The sequence below is a fragment of the Phodopus roborovskii genome, unplaced genomic scaffold (assembly GCF_943737965.1).
Source record: "Phodopus roborovskii unplaced genomic scaffold, PHOROB, whole genome shotgun sequence".
NCBI lineage: Eukaryota > Metazoa > Chordata > Mammalia > Rodentia > Cricetidae > Phodopus > Phodopus roborovskii.
Genome location: NW_026126459.1, coordinates 26,498,431 through 26,513,577, shown reverse-complemented (window position 1 = coordinate 26,513,577; position 15,147 = coordinate 26,498,431). Strand labels below are relative to the sequence as shown.

The following is a 15,147-nucleotide window of genomic DNA, read 5'->3' as shown; positions in this document are numbered from 1 at the left end:
TCCCAATAGCTTCCCCACTGCACCTCAGTCCCCTCTCAGCCCTCAACCCAGCTCCAGCAACCCCGTGGCTTCTGTCTTCCTCCTTCCAAGTCCCTTGCTACACTCATTCTCCTCATCTCCCAGGACTTTCTCAATCCACCCTGGGAAGTTTTTTATTTTGTTTTTGTTTTTGTTTTGTTTTTGCTGTGAAGAGACACCATGACCATGGCAACTCTTACAAAGAAAACATTTACTTGAGGTAGCTCACAGTTTCAGAGGTTCAGTCCTTTATCATCATGATGGGGAGCATGGCAGCATGCAGGTAGACATGGTACTGCCTACATCTTGATCAGAAGGCAGCAGGAAGACCAACTGAAGCTTGAGAAAAGAGACCTCAAAGCCTGTCTCCACAGTGTCACACTTCCTCCAACAAGACCACACCTACTCCAATGAGGCCACACCTCCTAATAGTGCCATTCCCCTTTGGGAGCCATTTTCTTTCAAACCACCATAGCACCCCTCTTATTCCCACATTCTTCTTCCCCAAAACACTACTCATTCTAAAAAGAAAAAGAAAGGAAAGGAAGGGAGGGAGGAGGGAGGAAGGAAGGGAGGGAGGGAGGAAGGAAAGGAGGAAGGAAAACTCCAGTTGGACCTCCTTTGCAAACCTATAGTTTCTCCAGCTGCTCCTTCCTCTGTTGTGCTCTCGGACCTCATATTTCCTTCTGACCCTGACACAGAAGTCACTGCAGCACTTGTCATTGTCTATTCTCAGGGCTCCCTCTCCAGGCTAGCTGTGGGGGTGGTTCCACCTCTGCACCTTCACAATGTGGGTGCTTAGTAAGTAGCTGTCAGTGTCTGATGTGGACTGATTCCCTTTAGATAAGAAATCCGGGAAGCTACATCAGGGAACCTGCTGAGGTTTTAAAAAAGTTAAGCCCTTACACTTGAGGGCACCTGGCATCCTGAGACTGGATAAAACAATACAATTCCCCCACTCAACAGGAAGGAACTCATGTCTGGCACTGAAAATCTAACCAACTATTCAGGGATAGGGAAGTCACGGACCTTAGAGGAGAACTTATAACCATCATTTACTAAACCAACAAAGTCCATAACTACATTCCATACATCTTTATACCATTGGATAAGTGAATCTCTCACCACTCAACAATGAAACATCTCTCTGCAACAGACAGAGACCATTGAAGAAAATGCAGAGTTGTGAAACCCAGCCCTGATTGATACATCTACAACACATCTACATATAAGGGAACATCTTAGAAAGGAGTGGGAACAGAAAGATTGTAAGAGCCTGAGGAACAGAAGTCTGCTGTGAGATTGTGTCTCCTAGAAATGTCAGGGAAGCTACACTCTTGAAGTATCATCAACATGGCTGCCTAAACATGACCTGCACAAGGATGACATCAATAGACATGCTAGCTAACATGGAAGGGAGAAAACCCCCATGGCCTCAACCCTAGACAAAGAATTACAAGGCACTAAGGAATGTTGGGTAGAAGAAAGAGTCTTCCCCAGATAAGAGTACCCCAATTGGTTATCTAAGACCAATGATCTACTCTTAAAACATATACATATAGGTAACATGTCTTAGGGTTTCTATTGCTTCAATGAAATACCATGACCAAAAGGCAAGTTGGAGAAGAAAGGGTTTATTTGGCTTACACTTCAGTATTGCTGTTCATCACTGAAGGAAGTCAGGACAGGAGCTCAAACAGGCAGGCTCCGAGAGGCAGGAGCTGATGCAGAGGCCATGAAGGATAGCTGTTTACTCACTTGCTGCCCCTGGCTTGCTCAACCCACCTTCATACAGAACCCAGGACCAGAAGTCCAGGGATAACACCCCCCACCATTGTCTGAGCCCTCCCCCATTGATCACTAAATGAGAAAATCTTAAGGTGGCATTTCTCTAAGTTGTGTCAAGTTGACACAGAAAAATCAGCCAGTACATAACATTATACAGACTGAGAAGATTGTATTTATGCATTACATATGTACTACGTAATATATATGTATGTGTATGTATATATGTAACAACAATGAATTTAAATGACAGCAAGAAGAGACATGGAAGACACTGAAGGAAGAAAATGTAAGGGGAAATTATGTAATTATAATCACAAAAAAATTTAAAAATAGTTTTAAAAAATATAATTCCAAGTCAGACAGTGGCAGTACATGCCTTTAATCCCAGCACTCGGGACACAGAGGCAGGCAGATCTCTGTGAGTTCAAGGCTGGCCTAGTCTACAGAGTGAGATTCAAGACAGCCAGGGCTACACAACACAGTGAAGCCCTGTCTCTGGGGGAAAAAAAATAATTTATATGTATGTATATTTCCAATGACTCCTAGGGAGGAAACTGAATATGAAACAAGATCTGCTGCCCTCTGCTGGCCACTCCATCTCTGGGCTGTTTTTCTTTACTCCTTGTCTGAGAGGTGCTGGACTTAGAACCTGACAACCCTCTCCCCAGACATAATAGGAACAACCTCAGGTGCTTTTGTAAAAGAGAATTAAAATTTCAACCCATCACTGGATTAGGCAGACTTTATATAATGTAACAAAATGTCTTTTAGGAATTATTTAAGGAATTTTTCAGTCTTCATTGACTGTGGACCTGAGGTGAGGCAAAATAGCCTATCAGCAGGAGCATATATATGGACAGGAAACAGGGAAACTGTAACAGAAGGGTCCAGAGAAAGATGTAGTCCCCAGGGTATGCCACAGGGACCTACCCTGACCAGGACCCACCGTCCAAGCTTCATCACTTTCCAATAGTCTATTCGTATATTTTAGGCTTGTTTATTTTTATTTTATGTGTATGGGTATTTGCCTACATGTGTGTCTGTGCACCACATGCATGCCTAATACCCACAGAGGCCAGGAAGGGCATCATATCCCTTGGAACTTGAGTTACAAATGGTAGTGAGCTGCTATGCCGGTGCTAGGAATCAAACCCAGGTCCTCTGGAAGAGCAACAGGTGCTTTTAACCCCTGAGCCATCTCTCCAGGCCCTCTATTCACATTTTGAATTCACTGATGGATTAAGCCATTGATTAGTTCAGAGACCCCTCACACACATACCTTGAGATGTTCACAATCCAGCCAAGGTGACAATCAAAATCAGTCATCACAGGCAACAAAATACTGAAGGTAAGATGTCAAAGAAAGGAGCAAATAATCACAGAGTGTAAAAGGGAATTTCAAGAATCAGTCATCACAGGCAACAAAATACTGAAGGTAAGATGTCAAAGAAAGGAGCAAATAATCACAGAGTGTAAAAGGGAATTTCAAGAACTAATTCTGGGTGCCTGGGTCATCTCTGTAAGAGAAGAGGGGCATTTGTGAGGAAGAAAGAACAGCATTCCCTGCCCCATTCTTTTCCTCGACACTTACCCTAGACCTCATGGGACACTAGTACCCATTTTCCCCAGAGCAGAACATGTGGCTCCTGGGAAAGGTGTGTTCTGGGGTCTGAGCACTACCAGAAGCTTAGAAGGAGAGAAGGAATTGAGGAACTGCAGCGTGAAGGAAGAGCTGTGAGATACCTTGGCTCTCTAAGTTTGTCTGGCAAGGTGAGAATGAGTAGAGACCCTGGAAGCAGAGCTCCTCATTTGTCTATCTCAGGCTCTCTGCAGTAGGGCTGCCTCGAGGGGCGAAGGGATGCTGGTTGCTGAGGAACTCCCTGCTTCTGTCCTTCTACTCTTTACCCCTGGAAGCATCCTCTTCACAACCTGTAGACCTAGCCTAGCCACACAAGTCCTGAGCACTTCTAGGGGCTGGAGAGAGAGACCCAGTGTCACTAGTCTCCTGGGCCATCCAGAGCATCCAGATTCTGGCCAGCCTGTGTCCTGTCAGACCTTCTTACCAGCTGCCACAGGCTAAAAATGCATGTCCACCTAGAACCTCAGACGGGAACTGGATTGCTGATGCCGTCATTGGAGTGTCCCGATGAATTGGCCTTGGATTTGGTGTGGGAAAGGATATAGAGAGACACACAGGAGGGAAGCAGGCCACATGAAGACAGATGCAAAAACTGAAACTGTCTTGTCACAAGCCAAAAAATCATCTGGAAGTAGCCAGAAAAGGTAGGAGGCACTTTTCCCTGGTGCCAGGTCCTTCTGAGGCCTTGACCTAGAACCTCTAGACTCCGGAAATGATGACTTCCCACCATTGTGAGCCCCTCTGCTAGTTTCACACATGTCACACATGCCCTAGGAAACCGTGGAACCGGGTCCCTCCAGCCATAGCAGTGGTAGATTGGAAAAAGGAATGCAGAGCAGGGCTAGGCCTGGGAGCTCTCTGCCAAGCTATAACTTTCAAATGACCCCTCCTGCAGCCACCCTCCCCTGCTGAGAACCCCAGTAGGAAAGCTGGCATCTGCTCCCCCAGCCACCTACAACAACACACCAGAACCCAGGGGGGCTTGGCCTCCCTGCCCCTGGTAACCTACCCTCATCCTGTCCTGTGGCTAGGAAATTTTCCATCGACCCACCTCCAAGTCAAAGTCATTAGATTTAATCATTAACTGGGGGGGGGGGGAGAGGGGTAATTAGTAAGGTAGGATGATCACCCATGCTGATGAGGACACAGCTGGACATTAAGAACAGCTGATCGGACAAACATGGGGAAAAGCAGGACCTGCCTGAAAAGGGGCTGAAATGTACTCCTGCCATACACAAACCCCCCCCACACACACACACCCTGAGTTGTGAAGGCATCAATAGTCCTTTCCTCTGTCCTGCTTTGACAAGCACCAAAGGAGAAAACATTTGCAGCCATGTAATGGATGTAACCCATTTTGGGACAACATAAGCCCAATCCTCTCTCTATATAACAGGATTGCCTCTTGTTAAGCCAGTTTTAAGGCAAAGTAAATTGAGAGTTTGAGAAGCTAAACAACTTGTTTAAGGTCACAAACACTAAGTGATGGAACTAGGATTTGAGCTTAGGTGGCTTTGAGAAGCCCAAGGTCATGCTGATCCCCCCCCACCCTTCTCTCTCCCTATCTGTGTGTATATGGGCATGCATGCACGTGTGTGCGTGTGTGCGTGCGTGCGTGCGTGCGTGCGTGCGTGTGTGTGTGTGTGTGTGTGTGTGTGTGTGTGTGTGTGTGTTTCCTGAAAGTTACCAGCATCTTGTTCTTCTACTTTTATGACACTCCAGACTGGTAGTATTGGTCACCTGTCACCAGCTGGCACTAGACTAAATGAGGTCCAGAAAGAGACACTGGATGTGTTTTGAGTTCTGCTGTATCTGCAGCACTTAGCACAGTGCCTGGCATGTGTAAACATTTGTTGAAAGAATCAGTTCAACCTGTAAGAAGGTTGGGGTTAATAGCTATCTATGTTGATCTTCTACTGAAGACCATCTGGGTGCCCATGTATTTCAAGAGGTCATCTGGGTCAAGCCCTGCCAATGGCCCCTCTTCTAGCTTGCTGCAGCAAGGGCTGGAATGATGCCAGCCCCTAGGTCAAGTGTGTCTGGTCTTTAGCCCAAAGGCTTGGATAGCTGCTCCTAAGTCTCTTCCACCTCAACTACTGGTAGCTGTGGTTTATAGAACAATAAAGCACTTTGGAAGAGAGTGAGCTGAATGAGAGTAAGTGCCAGCCCCGTTCCCAAGAGTACCAGCTGCAAGGCTGCCACCAGGGCCTGGCACAATTGCATTGACAGGCTTTTTCACAGGCAAATGGGCCTTTTGAAGCTCTCTCTTCCAGCTCATTGAAGAGACCATGCATCTACACCAATGAGGCAAAAACAAGGTGTAGCCCATTAACCTGGAAGGTGGAAGAGGCAGCAGGGAGAGTGGGCCATTAGGGGATGGCATCACCATGTGGCATCCCTGTAACCTTAAATATTCATGAGCCAGAAGCGTGCCCTGGAGTAGCTGTGACTCTGCAACCTGGGATGTAGTGGGTGTAGGGGGCCTCTTGGGCACCCTTCACATAGACACATGTGAGCAGAGAAAGAGACAGACAGTTAGTTACTCAGCTCAGGGCACAGATAAAGGTCAAAGCAACATGCAGACACCTTCCCTGTCACCACTCCACTTGGCCTGCAGAAACTATGCTGGGACTCACTCCACCTGCCTCCTGCCAGCCAGCCTTCATCCTTGTGGTGGCTTTCTCTGACTACCACCTCCCCCTACACCTCTACACCCTGTCACCAACTGCTACACAGCTGCTCTCGGGGCCCCTTTTCTCATTCCCACTAAGCTTCTCTTGGGCCCCACCTAACTTAGAGCTTTCAGATCAAGGAAGTCCGAATCTGGAGGTTGAGATGGAAATGCAGAGGACGGACAAGGCACCTGAGGAATTCTAGGGCTAAAAGAAAGGAATGTGGGAGAAATCTAAGCACACTGACCCATCCCTATGAAAGCAGAATCTCATAAGAGCCCAGACAGAGGAACCCTCCCTGAGGTTCTGCATGGAAACAAGTCGGGAGTCCCCCAGCACTACATTAGATGTAGCCTGCCTCTGTGTCAGGTCCCTTACCCCACGGGTCCTCAGCTATAGTGCGTGGAGTCTCTGACACTGCAAAAGAGATGGGGGATGAGTTCCTGTCAGGGGTGGAGACAGTGTCTTCAGGTCCTGCAGTCCAGGACAGAGAATGGCTCACTTTAGAGGACACAGTGCCCCTAAGTGTATGTGTGAGAGAGAGAAGCGAGGGGAAAGCAGAAAACAGTGACTAGGCCCTAAGGAACCCCATCCCTGTCTCCCACGTTAGGTGGCTTCACCACCTCTTTTTGCACCCTGGCCCTGGGATGTGGGTGCACAGACATTGGGACCCAGGGACACTGAGAAGCCCAGGCAGCTGAACACCTGCCCATACCCAAACGGGGCTGGTGGGGGGGTGGTGCTGTAAGAGGGGGCAGGGCAAGTGAAAGCCTTCCCTGAGTCTCAGTGCCACAAGGAACAGCAATGCAGGGCCCACTGGCTAGAGCCTTCAGGGCTGCTGAGTGCTGCAACCTGGCCTTGCCCTAGAGAAAGCTGATCCTGCCTGCTGTGTAAAGAGATCCCTGGGGGGGGGGGGGCGGTGAGGGCTGCTATTTTTGGAGGAAAGAGGGGAAGGGGCCATGGAAAACCTACCAGAGGAGGGTTAAAGTTGCCCCCTGGAGTCGGGGGGTGATGAAGGCCCCATTCTCCTGGAGCCAGGCCTAAACCTGCATGGACCCTGCCCTCTGTTCAGTTTAAGATTAGAAAGAAACTGATTTCCTGGCCCTGCCATGCACCTCCTCCAGCACTTCAGGCTTTCTCCTTCTCTGGCTCAGTCCCCCTGTTCCTCCTAAATCCATCAAGGGCCCCTTCCCAGTGTCCAGCACCCACCCCTTCCTGTCCAGTGACCCCCGCCCTAGTACAGGGCACTCCAGCTCCTATGAATCACTGGTTAGTACTGAGCGGCATGCTGTCTCATACCAACCCAGGAAGTTCTTCTTGTGGTCTAACTCCATGCCTCCAGTCACAGCAAAGCCTTTTCACTTTTCTGCCACCAGTGACACCAGTCATCTGTAAACAGACCTCCCCGCCAAAGGGGCACCCCCCCTTCCCCCCCCAACCCTCGTGCTCCCCTGGTGGGCTTTTCACCTACTTTGCATTCTCACAATGTAGCAAGCAGAAAGTGAAATCTATTTCACAAGCAGGATTGGCTTTCACCCCATGGCTCCTTCTTTACCAAATGGACCCTTCTCCCCAAGCACTTGGTCCACCCTCATTTCAATCATGCTCTCCTAGGCCTTCCCCTCCTCTCCCAGTCCGACTGTTCCCCTGGATGTCCTCCAAGTTTTCACTTCCACTCTAGTATTTTCCTCAAGGGAAAGTCCTCTCTTAGTCTAACCATCTCTCTGGCATATCTAAATTCCCTTTCCCTCTTTTCTCTTTGTGAAATCTCCTTTATATCATAAATACAATCTTCCTTTCAGGCTGTGCCCTTCTACTTTCCCAGACCCTGAAACCTACCCCAGCTTGAAGAAGTTCTTGGTAGCCCCCTCTGACATCCACACACCCCACCCCACCCCTGCTCATTCCAGGATACCTGGATGCCCGCCTGCGGGTGGACTAGTTCAGCGACCCGCCCCGGCATGGCTCTCCAGCCTGAGGGGCGGCGACCCGCGCCGCCGCCAGCGCAGGCACGACGGGGTTAAGGCTCAGGACTGGGGGAGGAGGGGGCCGGGAGGGGCGGTGCGGAGCCAATCCGCAGCAGCACAGTCCCCGGACCGAGTGGGGCGCGCCGAGCCGGGAGCTGCCAGCCGAAAGCCGGGCTGGGGACGGGGCCGGAGCGCAGCGGAGAGGGAGCGCGCCCGCCCCAGCCCGAGTCCCGCCGCCGCCGGGCCCCGCGCCATGGAGCAGGACAACAGCCCACGGAAGATCCAGTTCACGGTCCCACTGCTGGAGCCGCACCTGGACCCCGAGGCGGCCGAGCAGGTATGGGCAGGGCGGGGCAGCGGGACTCGGCGAAGGACTAGGGACTAAGCCGTGGGACCTGAATCCTTGCCTCGCACCCCCCCAACCCGGCACCGCACCCCTTCGAGGACGTACTCGCCCAGTTTATGGGGGTCTCCATCCCCTCCCCCCAACGGCAAAGCCACGTCTCCCCATCAGTGCAGGTCCCCGTGTGGGGTATCTACGAGAGCGAGAGCGTCGTTCACTCCTTCCCTGCCTTGGGGACACGACCCCTCCCCCGCTGGCGACCTTGCGTCCCCTCACTCTCAGTCAACCCCCGGAGTTTCCCGGCTGGGTGTTAACACTGACCTAAGGGGTATCGCAGGGAAGGAGCACAGGGCGTGGGGGGGGGGGTGGCAAGTGGGAAGAGACAGCTCCGCCCCTCCGACTCATCTGCACCTGGGCTCTGAGTGTGGCTTCCAAGAGGGATGAGGACAGCGATGGAGGAGCTTTGGCGCGAGGGCGGGGGTCTGCAAGCTGATGTTTGTTCCCTTCTGCAAGTCGGAGCACGTGGGTCCTTGGTTTAACTCCTGCCCTTTGGAGTAGGGTGTGGGGGTGGGATGCGGGGCTCAGCCCTAGAGCGCTTAGCCACGAGCAAGCCACCAAGAGAGCTTGGCTCACCGGGTGGGAGTGCAGGGCCCTGGCCCAGCCTCCTGGCCTGGCCTATTTTTAGCTCTGAGCAGCCTGGCAGAGGCGGCAGTGTGTGAGTGAGCAGTGTGTCTCAGCGACAGTGAGGTATGGAAAGGGCTACTACCTGCAGCCTGTCTCTTCCCATTCCTGGCCATGTGGAGACCAACTGGTCCACAAGAGCATCCAGCTCTCTCCAGGCCAGGGTTCCTGAGTCTAGCCACTCACTGCCAAGCTCCGCACTTGAGAGACTCTGAGACCTCTGGGGACTGCCGAGAGAGAGAAAGAGAGGGAGAGACAGAGAGAGAGAGAGAGAGAGAGAGAGAGAGAGAGAGAGAGAGAGAGAGAGAGAGAGAGAGAGATTCCCCGTTGCTCAGCCTGATTGATAGAATCAGGTGTTCTTTGAAACTTCTGCTTCTCAGGGCAAGGGAGAGCCAGGTATCCTGGCTTCCAGCATCTCTAGAGCTGTAAGGTGTGGCTGGAGAGGGTATATTGAGACCTCATACACCTGAGAGGAGAATGAGGGGTGTTTCTGTGGACTCAAGGAATAAGCCTGAGTGCTGAGGCAGGAGATTGGCTAAGATGACTTCTGACCCAGGAAAGGAGGCCCAGGAATGGGAACTGTGGGAGCCAGAGGGTCTAAGAGCTGCCTCCCCCTGGCAGGCAGCCGGGACCTGACACCTGCTTCTGTTTGGTGTTGAGGTGGGAGGGAGGGGCAGGCTAGCTGATTCAGGGAGCTGGGAGCAAAGGAGCATTTGGGGACACATGGCAGTGCCAGGGAGCCAAAGTGGGCAAGGAGCAGGGGCTCTGCCCACTCTTTTCTAGTCTCCAGAAATCTGTCTCCTGGGCCTGAAAGCTTGCCCCCAGTCCTTCCTGCTGTGCTGCCAAGTGTATAGGCAAAAGCTCCAAGCATAGCAGGAGCTCCTATCCCAGCCTCCATGGGGTAGGGATGGAGAAAGAGTGGGCAAGTACAGCAGAGTTGGGGGCAGGCTGCTAACCTCCACCACAACCTTCATATGCCCTTAAGAGCTAGGAGAGGAAGGGGCAGAAACAGAAAAGAGACCTTTCTGTTTTGTTTTGGTTTTTGGAGAGTGTTTCTCTATGTAGCCCTGACTGTCCTGGAACTCGCTTGTGGACCAGGCTAGCTTCAAACTCACCTGCTTCTGCCTCTCCAGTACTGGGATTAAAAGTGTGTACCACCACCGCCCAGCTGAGACCTTCTTGTTGGGTACCTAGAACTCAGGGAGTCTGTCTTTCCTCTCTTCTGACAAAATCACAATTCTCAAAGTCCCTGTGTAGAGCTATAAAGTCTGTTAAGGGACCTGCCCAACCTCTGAGAGCCCTGCTGACCTTTTGCTCTTGAGCCCCTTGGGCTCCCAATATGGGTGCTATGTCAAGCCACTAGTCCCCATTCACCCAGCACTGGTCACTTCAATTCCTCTCCTGTAACCACCCCAACCCCCACTACCATCCCACCCCACCCCTACTCAGTCAGAAGGCAAGTAAAGAGTCAGATCCTCGCAAAGGGGTAGTCCCATTCCCACATACATGAAGCATCTCTACCAGGAACAGTCAGAGATAATGCATATTTAATATTTAAACACACACACACACACACACACACACACACACACACACACACATCTGGTTCTACTGGGACCTTGAAATAACACTTAAAACAGATGCCACTGATTTCTCCTGAAGCAGGAAGTCACTTATAGCTCTGTTCCATACAAGCTGTTTTGTTTTTTGTTTCTTGTTTTGTTTTGTTTTCCTTTAGGAAGAATCCTCTCTCTGGCTCACATAGTCCCTCCTACTATACCCACTTTCTAGGTATCTTGTCACCTCCTGCTACCACTGTCAGTGGTGATGATACCAAGTGATAGATATGAACAACAGATCTAAGCCTGATCATTTGGGTCTTCACTGGACTCCTGCCTGCTTCCCCCACAGCTGTTAGCTTTACCTACCCACAGCTTCCCTGAGAGAGCTGCAGGAGCTCTACCCCTGTGGTGCCTTCCCCAGAAAGGGAAAAACTACACATCCCAAGAGTCTGTGGTATTCGGCAACAACCAACTTAATAGACTACAGAACAAGAAGAAAAACCAATAGCAGGAGGGTGGCTAGAGTTTGATTGGAACCCTAGCCACAGATCAGCTTTGTATGCTAATTTCCCCTGGAGCTGGCCAAGGTTCTACCCAGGACCCCACCTCATGTCCTGTTCACCATTGAGACCACTTCCCCTGTTCCCTGTCCAATCAAAAAGCCAGTGTGTCCATGGCTAATGAAACCTTAGAGTATTGAGGAGCCCTGGTGGCCAGGGGAGAGGTGTACTCAAGCCCTTCCTCCTTCATGATGCGTGAGCCTGAGGGAGGCCTTTTGCAGACAGGTATGAACCCACAAAAGGTTATAGTGTCTGCTTAGGGGGTGGACTGGAGGCTGAGGGAAAGTCCTCTGACCTCTCCTGTTATTACTGACCATTGATCCAGGGTGGACCAAAGGACAACAGAAATCGATGCACAGAGTGAACAGAGCTTCTGAAAGGAAAGCTGAGTAGGACTAGAGTTGGGTAGGGAGGCAATGCAGGGAAAGGAACATGTAGATTGCCCAGATGGTCCCTTGAGTTCCTAAGAACAGCTCACCCTGAACCAGGGAATGGGCAAGTATCCAAAATAACCCGACTGTTTCTGAGAGATGTACAGAGTTGGCCTGAGTAGTGTTCTTGATTAATCTGACCCCCTCTTCCTCATCCCCTAACCCAGATTCGGAGGCGCCGCCCTACCCCTGCCACACTTGTGCTGACCAGTGACCAGTCATCCCCAGGTAACCCAAAGGACAAGTGCCTGGAAGAAGGGGGTCCCTGTAAGAGGGGATGGATGCTAAAAAGGAATGGCAGACCTGAGTAGCAGACATTCGCCCCATGCTGGCTCAGCAAGATTTCTTTTGCTTTTAGGAAGAAGGAACTGTGCTAGGAGGGGAAGGGACCACCTGGTTTCTAAGCCCCCAGGAACTGAGATGTCAACTGAGTGCAGGTTGCTGTGACAACCAGCAACTGAGATGTCACTGTCCCCACTCCCAAAATGCAGTGACAGCTGTGAGGAGGAGAGACTGCCTCCATCATCTAGCATTAGGTCCCCAGGGGGTAAGGTTAGAAACAGCTCAGGGAGCAGATAGGATTCTGGTTGCCAGAGTCCCCAGCTAGGTCTGGAGACAGAATGAGGAGCTTGCTAAGTGTGGAAAAGAAGTGACAAGGCTAGTCTGAAATCTGGGATGCCCAAGTCTCCAGGTGCACATCTGTGGGCCTGATCAGAAGAAGTTTGCTGTTCTCTCTCAGGGAGCCCTGCCCTGAGCTCTGGCTTTGGGGATGAAAGAATGACTGGGAGGAGAGAGACCTGGATGCTGGAGAGGAGGGAAGAAGGCAGAAGGACCCCAAATCTGCCTTCACAGACCTCAAGGCCTGAGGCCAGGATGCAGACTTGGGCTGGCCACAGGGCCTAAGTCTTGACAAAGCCAAGCAGCAGTGCAGGGGGATCCAAGAGCAGGCTCCTGGGACAGCTCAGGACAGAGGTGACTGCAGAGTCCCTTATCCTTAAGAACATGGGTCTTTGGGGATTCCCGGGTTTCCTGCTCTTATCACTGTTTTTGTTGTTGTTGTTGTTGTTGTTGTCGTTTGTTGCTGTTGTTGTTTCTATTTCCCCCAGAGATAGATGAAGACCGGATCCCCAACCCACTTCTCAAGGTGAGCTGGCCCTTCCCACTCAGCCTAGCCCTCAAAAGCCAAACCCTGGCCCTCCAGATCTAAGGTGTGCCTCAGTGAGAGAGAGCAGAGCACCACTTAGCTTTTATACAGGCCCTGAGTAAGCTCCCCAGAACCCAAAACAAAAACCTTGTTCCCCACCCATAAGGCCTTTGATGCCCTCTCCCATGTACCTCTACACATGCCCCACCTCCCTCGTACAGACTCCATGCCCAGCCTAGTGGAAACAGCTAAGAAACAGGCATCTTCTTTCTCCTGGAACTCACCTGCCCTGATCTCTAATCCAAAAGTAGACCAAGACAGAGAAGGAGGGTGGGAAGGGCCAGCACCCATATAGGCTCTGTGTCCTTCACAGTCCACTTTGTCAATGTCTCCACGGCAACGGAAGAAGATGACAAGGACCACACCCACCATGAAAGGTTTGGCATCCTAACTTCTCTTCTGCCTGAAACTGGGAAGTAGGCCTAGTAACCCTTTGCAGGGAATCCTTGGGAGGTCACTGGGTCTGCCTTTATTTGAGTGGAGTTGTTGCTATGTGAAGGAGTCTCTGGTGGCCTTGATGAAACCGATTCATAGCCCAAGCTTGAATACCACCTCCTCACTGTGGCAGATAAATAGCACATGTGGTCTCATCAGCACAGCAGATGAAGGTACTATATTCCTTGATTCCACATTGAGGCTTCTCTACTGCCCCTAGGGAGGTCATAGATCCTAGTACATTAGGAGTGTTTTGTGTACATGAAGGCTCTTTCCCTCTCCTACTTGTCTTTAGGAGGACATTTACCCTCCTGCTTTCATCTCTCTCCTTATTGCCCAGCCAGTGTTCTTCCCTGTTTAGATCTCAGTGCATTGGAAATTCAAGCACCCAGCCACATGCACAGACCTATTAGTGGGGCTATTGAGTTTGGGAGACCACCCCCCAAAGGAAATTTTAGGCAGTCATATCCAATGGTTCCTCCGTTCTCTCTGCCCCCAGAGCTCCAGACAATGGTTGAGCATCACCTAGGGCAACAGAAGCAAGGAGAGGAACCTGAGGGAGCCACTGAGGGCACAGGGAACCAGGAGTCCTGCCCATCTGGGATCCCAGACACAAGCTCAGCGTCAAGGCCAGCTACCCCTGGGATAGCGCAAAGTATGTACAAGCTGAGAGGGCCCCAGAATGCAATTCCCCAGCCTTGCAAGAAGACAGCTTTATCTACTGGGGGCCGGAGGGGGGGGAGAGGATTCATAGCCTGGGAGAGATGGAATAGTAACCTAAAACCTGGTCAAGGACATGGATGTATTCCACATACCACATGTAAGCTGCCACCTTGAACCTCAGAAATCTTGATGTGGCTGGGAAATGGGGAAACAGTATTTGGCCCTGCAACAGAGACAGTACTACAGTTCTGACTCCACCACAGGCCAGTTTACCAGCAGAGCTGGTGTCTATTTCATTGGGCTTGCCTTGGAGTCTTCCAATGAGTCTGGCTCAAAACCTGACACACACAAACCCTGCAATACAGGGAATGTAGTGCCTGTGGTGTTAATCCACAGCCACAGTCCCAAATGAATTCCATTTCCAATTATGTGGAAGTGACACGGTGCACACACTGTATGTTACCTAACACACCCAGGAGAGCGTCCTGTAATCAAACACATGGTTTTTTCTGCAGTCCAGTGAGCAGTCACACTGGGTGGGATAAGTGACAATATAGCCTCAAAGCAGTTCATGTCAGGCTTAGCCTCACTTGAGTTTACACTCTAATTTTTTTCAACTTTTTAGAGGGTTTGGGGTTTTGTTTTTACTTTTAAATCTGTTGGGGGGGGGCGGATTGTGAAGCTATCATAGTAGCTGTGATCAGAGAAACCCTGGATGGCAGGGTAAATCTGTTCCCAGTAGGTCTTGGGGCCCCTTCCTAAGGGCTGATTCTTCCTCCACCACCCACATTCCTTCCCTAGAGCCTGCAGAATCCACCCCCGAGATTCAGGAGCAGCGTGGTGTGCAGCCCAGCACAGAGGACCCCTCGGCTCACCCGCCACCAGTGGATTCCCAGTGAGCAAGCTTGGTAAGCCCCATGGGCTGGGCTTAGGGCCTGCTGGAGAGCAGGTGGTAGGAGCTAGTATTTAGAACTAGAGGTGTAGACAAAGGAGCAGCTTTATTTAGCCACTGAAAAGTTAGCCTTTGTGGTAAGAGGCCACATATCTCCTCTGACAAAGAGGGGATTAAGTGGCTGCAGGAAAGATCAAATCCAGAGTTTGTTGTGTATGCCTTCTGGAACAGATGATGGAAGTAGGCCATGGATTTGATTTTATTTTTTAATAAAGGGCAGTTGGAACCAAAG

The 15,147-nt window shown here is 50.9% G+C and overlaps 1 protein-coding gene across 1 annotated transcript; it reads left to right on the top strand.

Moving 5' to 3' along the window:
* Positions 1-8,201: 8,201 nt before the first annotated feature.
* On the top strand, positions 8,202-14,862 carry Ppp1r1a (protein phosphatase 1 regulatory inhibitor subunit 1A). The gene is made up of 6 exons (XM_051190100.1): positions 8,202-8,421; positions 11,829-11,889; positions 12,768-12,805; positions 13,179-13,242; positions 13,800-13,955; positions 14,765-14,862. The coding sequence occupies exons 1-6, from the start codon at positions 8,338-8,340 to the stop codon at positions 14,860-14,862; spliced, it is 501 nt and encodes a 166-aa protein (XP_051046057.1). The 5' UTR covers positions 8,202-8,337.
* The last annotated feature ends 285 nt before the right edge of the window (positions 14,863-15,147 follow it).

Excerpts from the sequence above, each read along its gene's own strand:
- Ppp1r1a (XM_051190100.1), top strand. The coding sequence starts at position 8,338 with ATGGAGCAGGACAACAGCCCACGGAAGATCCAGTTCACGGTCCCACTG. Across the intron at positions 11,890-12,767 it reads CAGTGACCAGTCATCCCCAG|AGATAGATGAAGACCGGATC; the intron begins GTAACCCAAAGG and ends TATTTCCCCCAG. Across the intron at positions 13,243-13,799 it reads GACCACACCCACCATGAAAG|AGCTCCAGACAATGGTTGAG; the intron begins GTTTGGCATCCT and ends CTCTGCCCCCAG.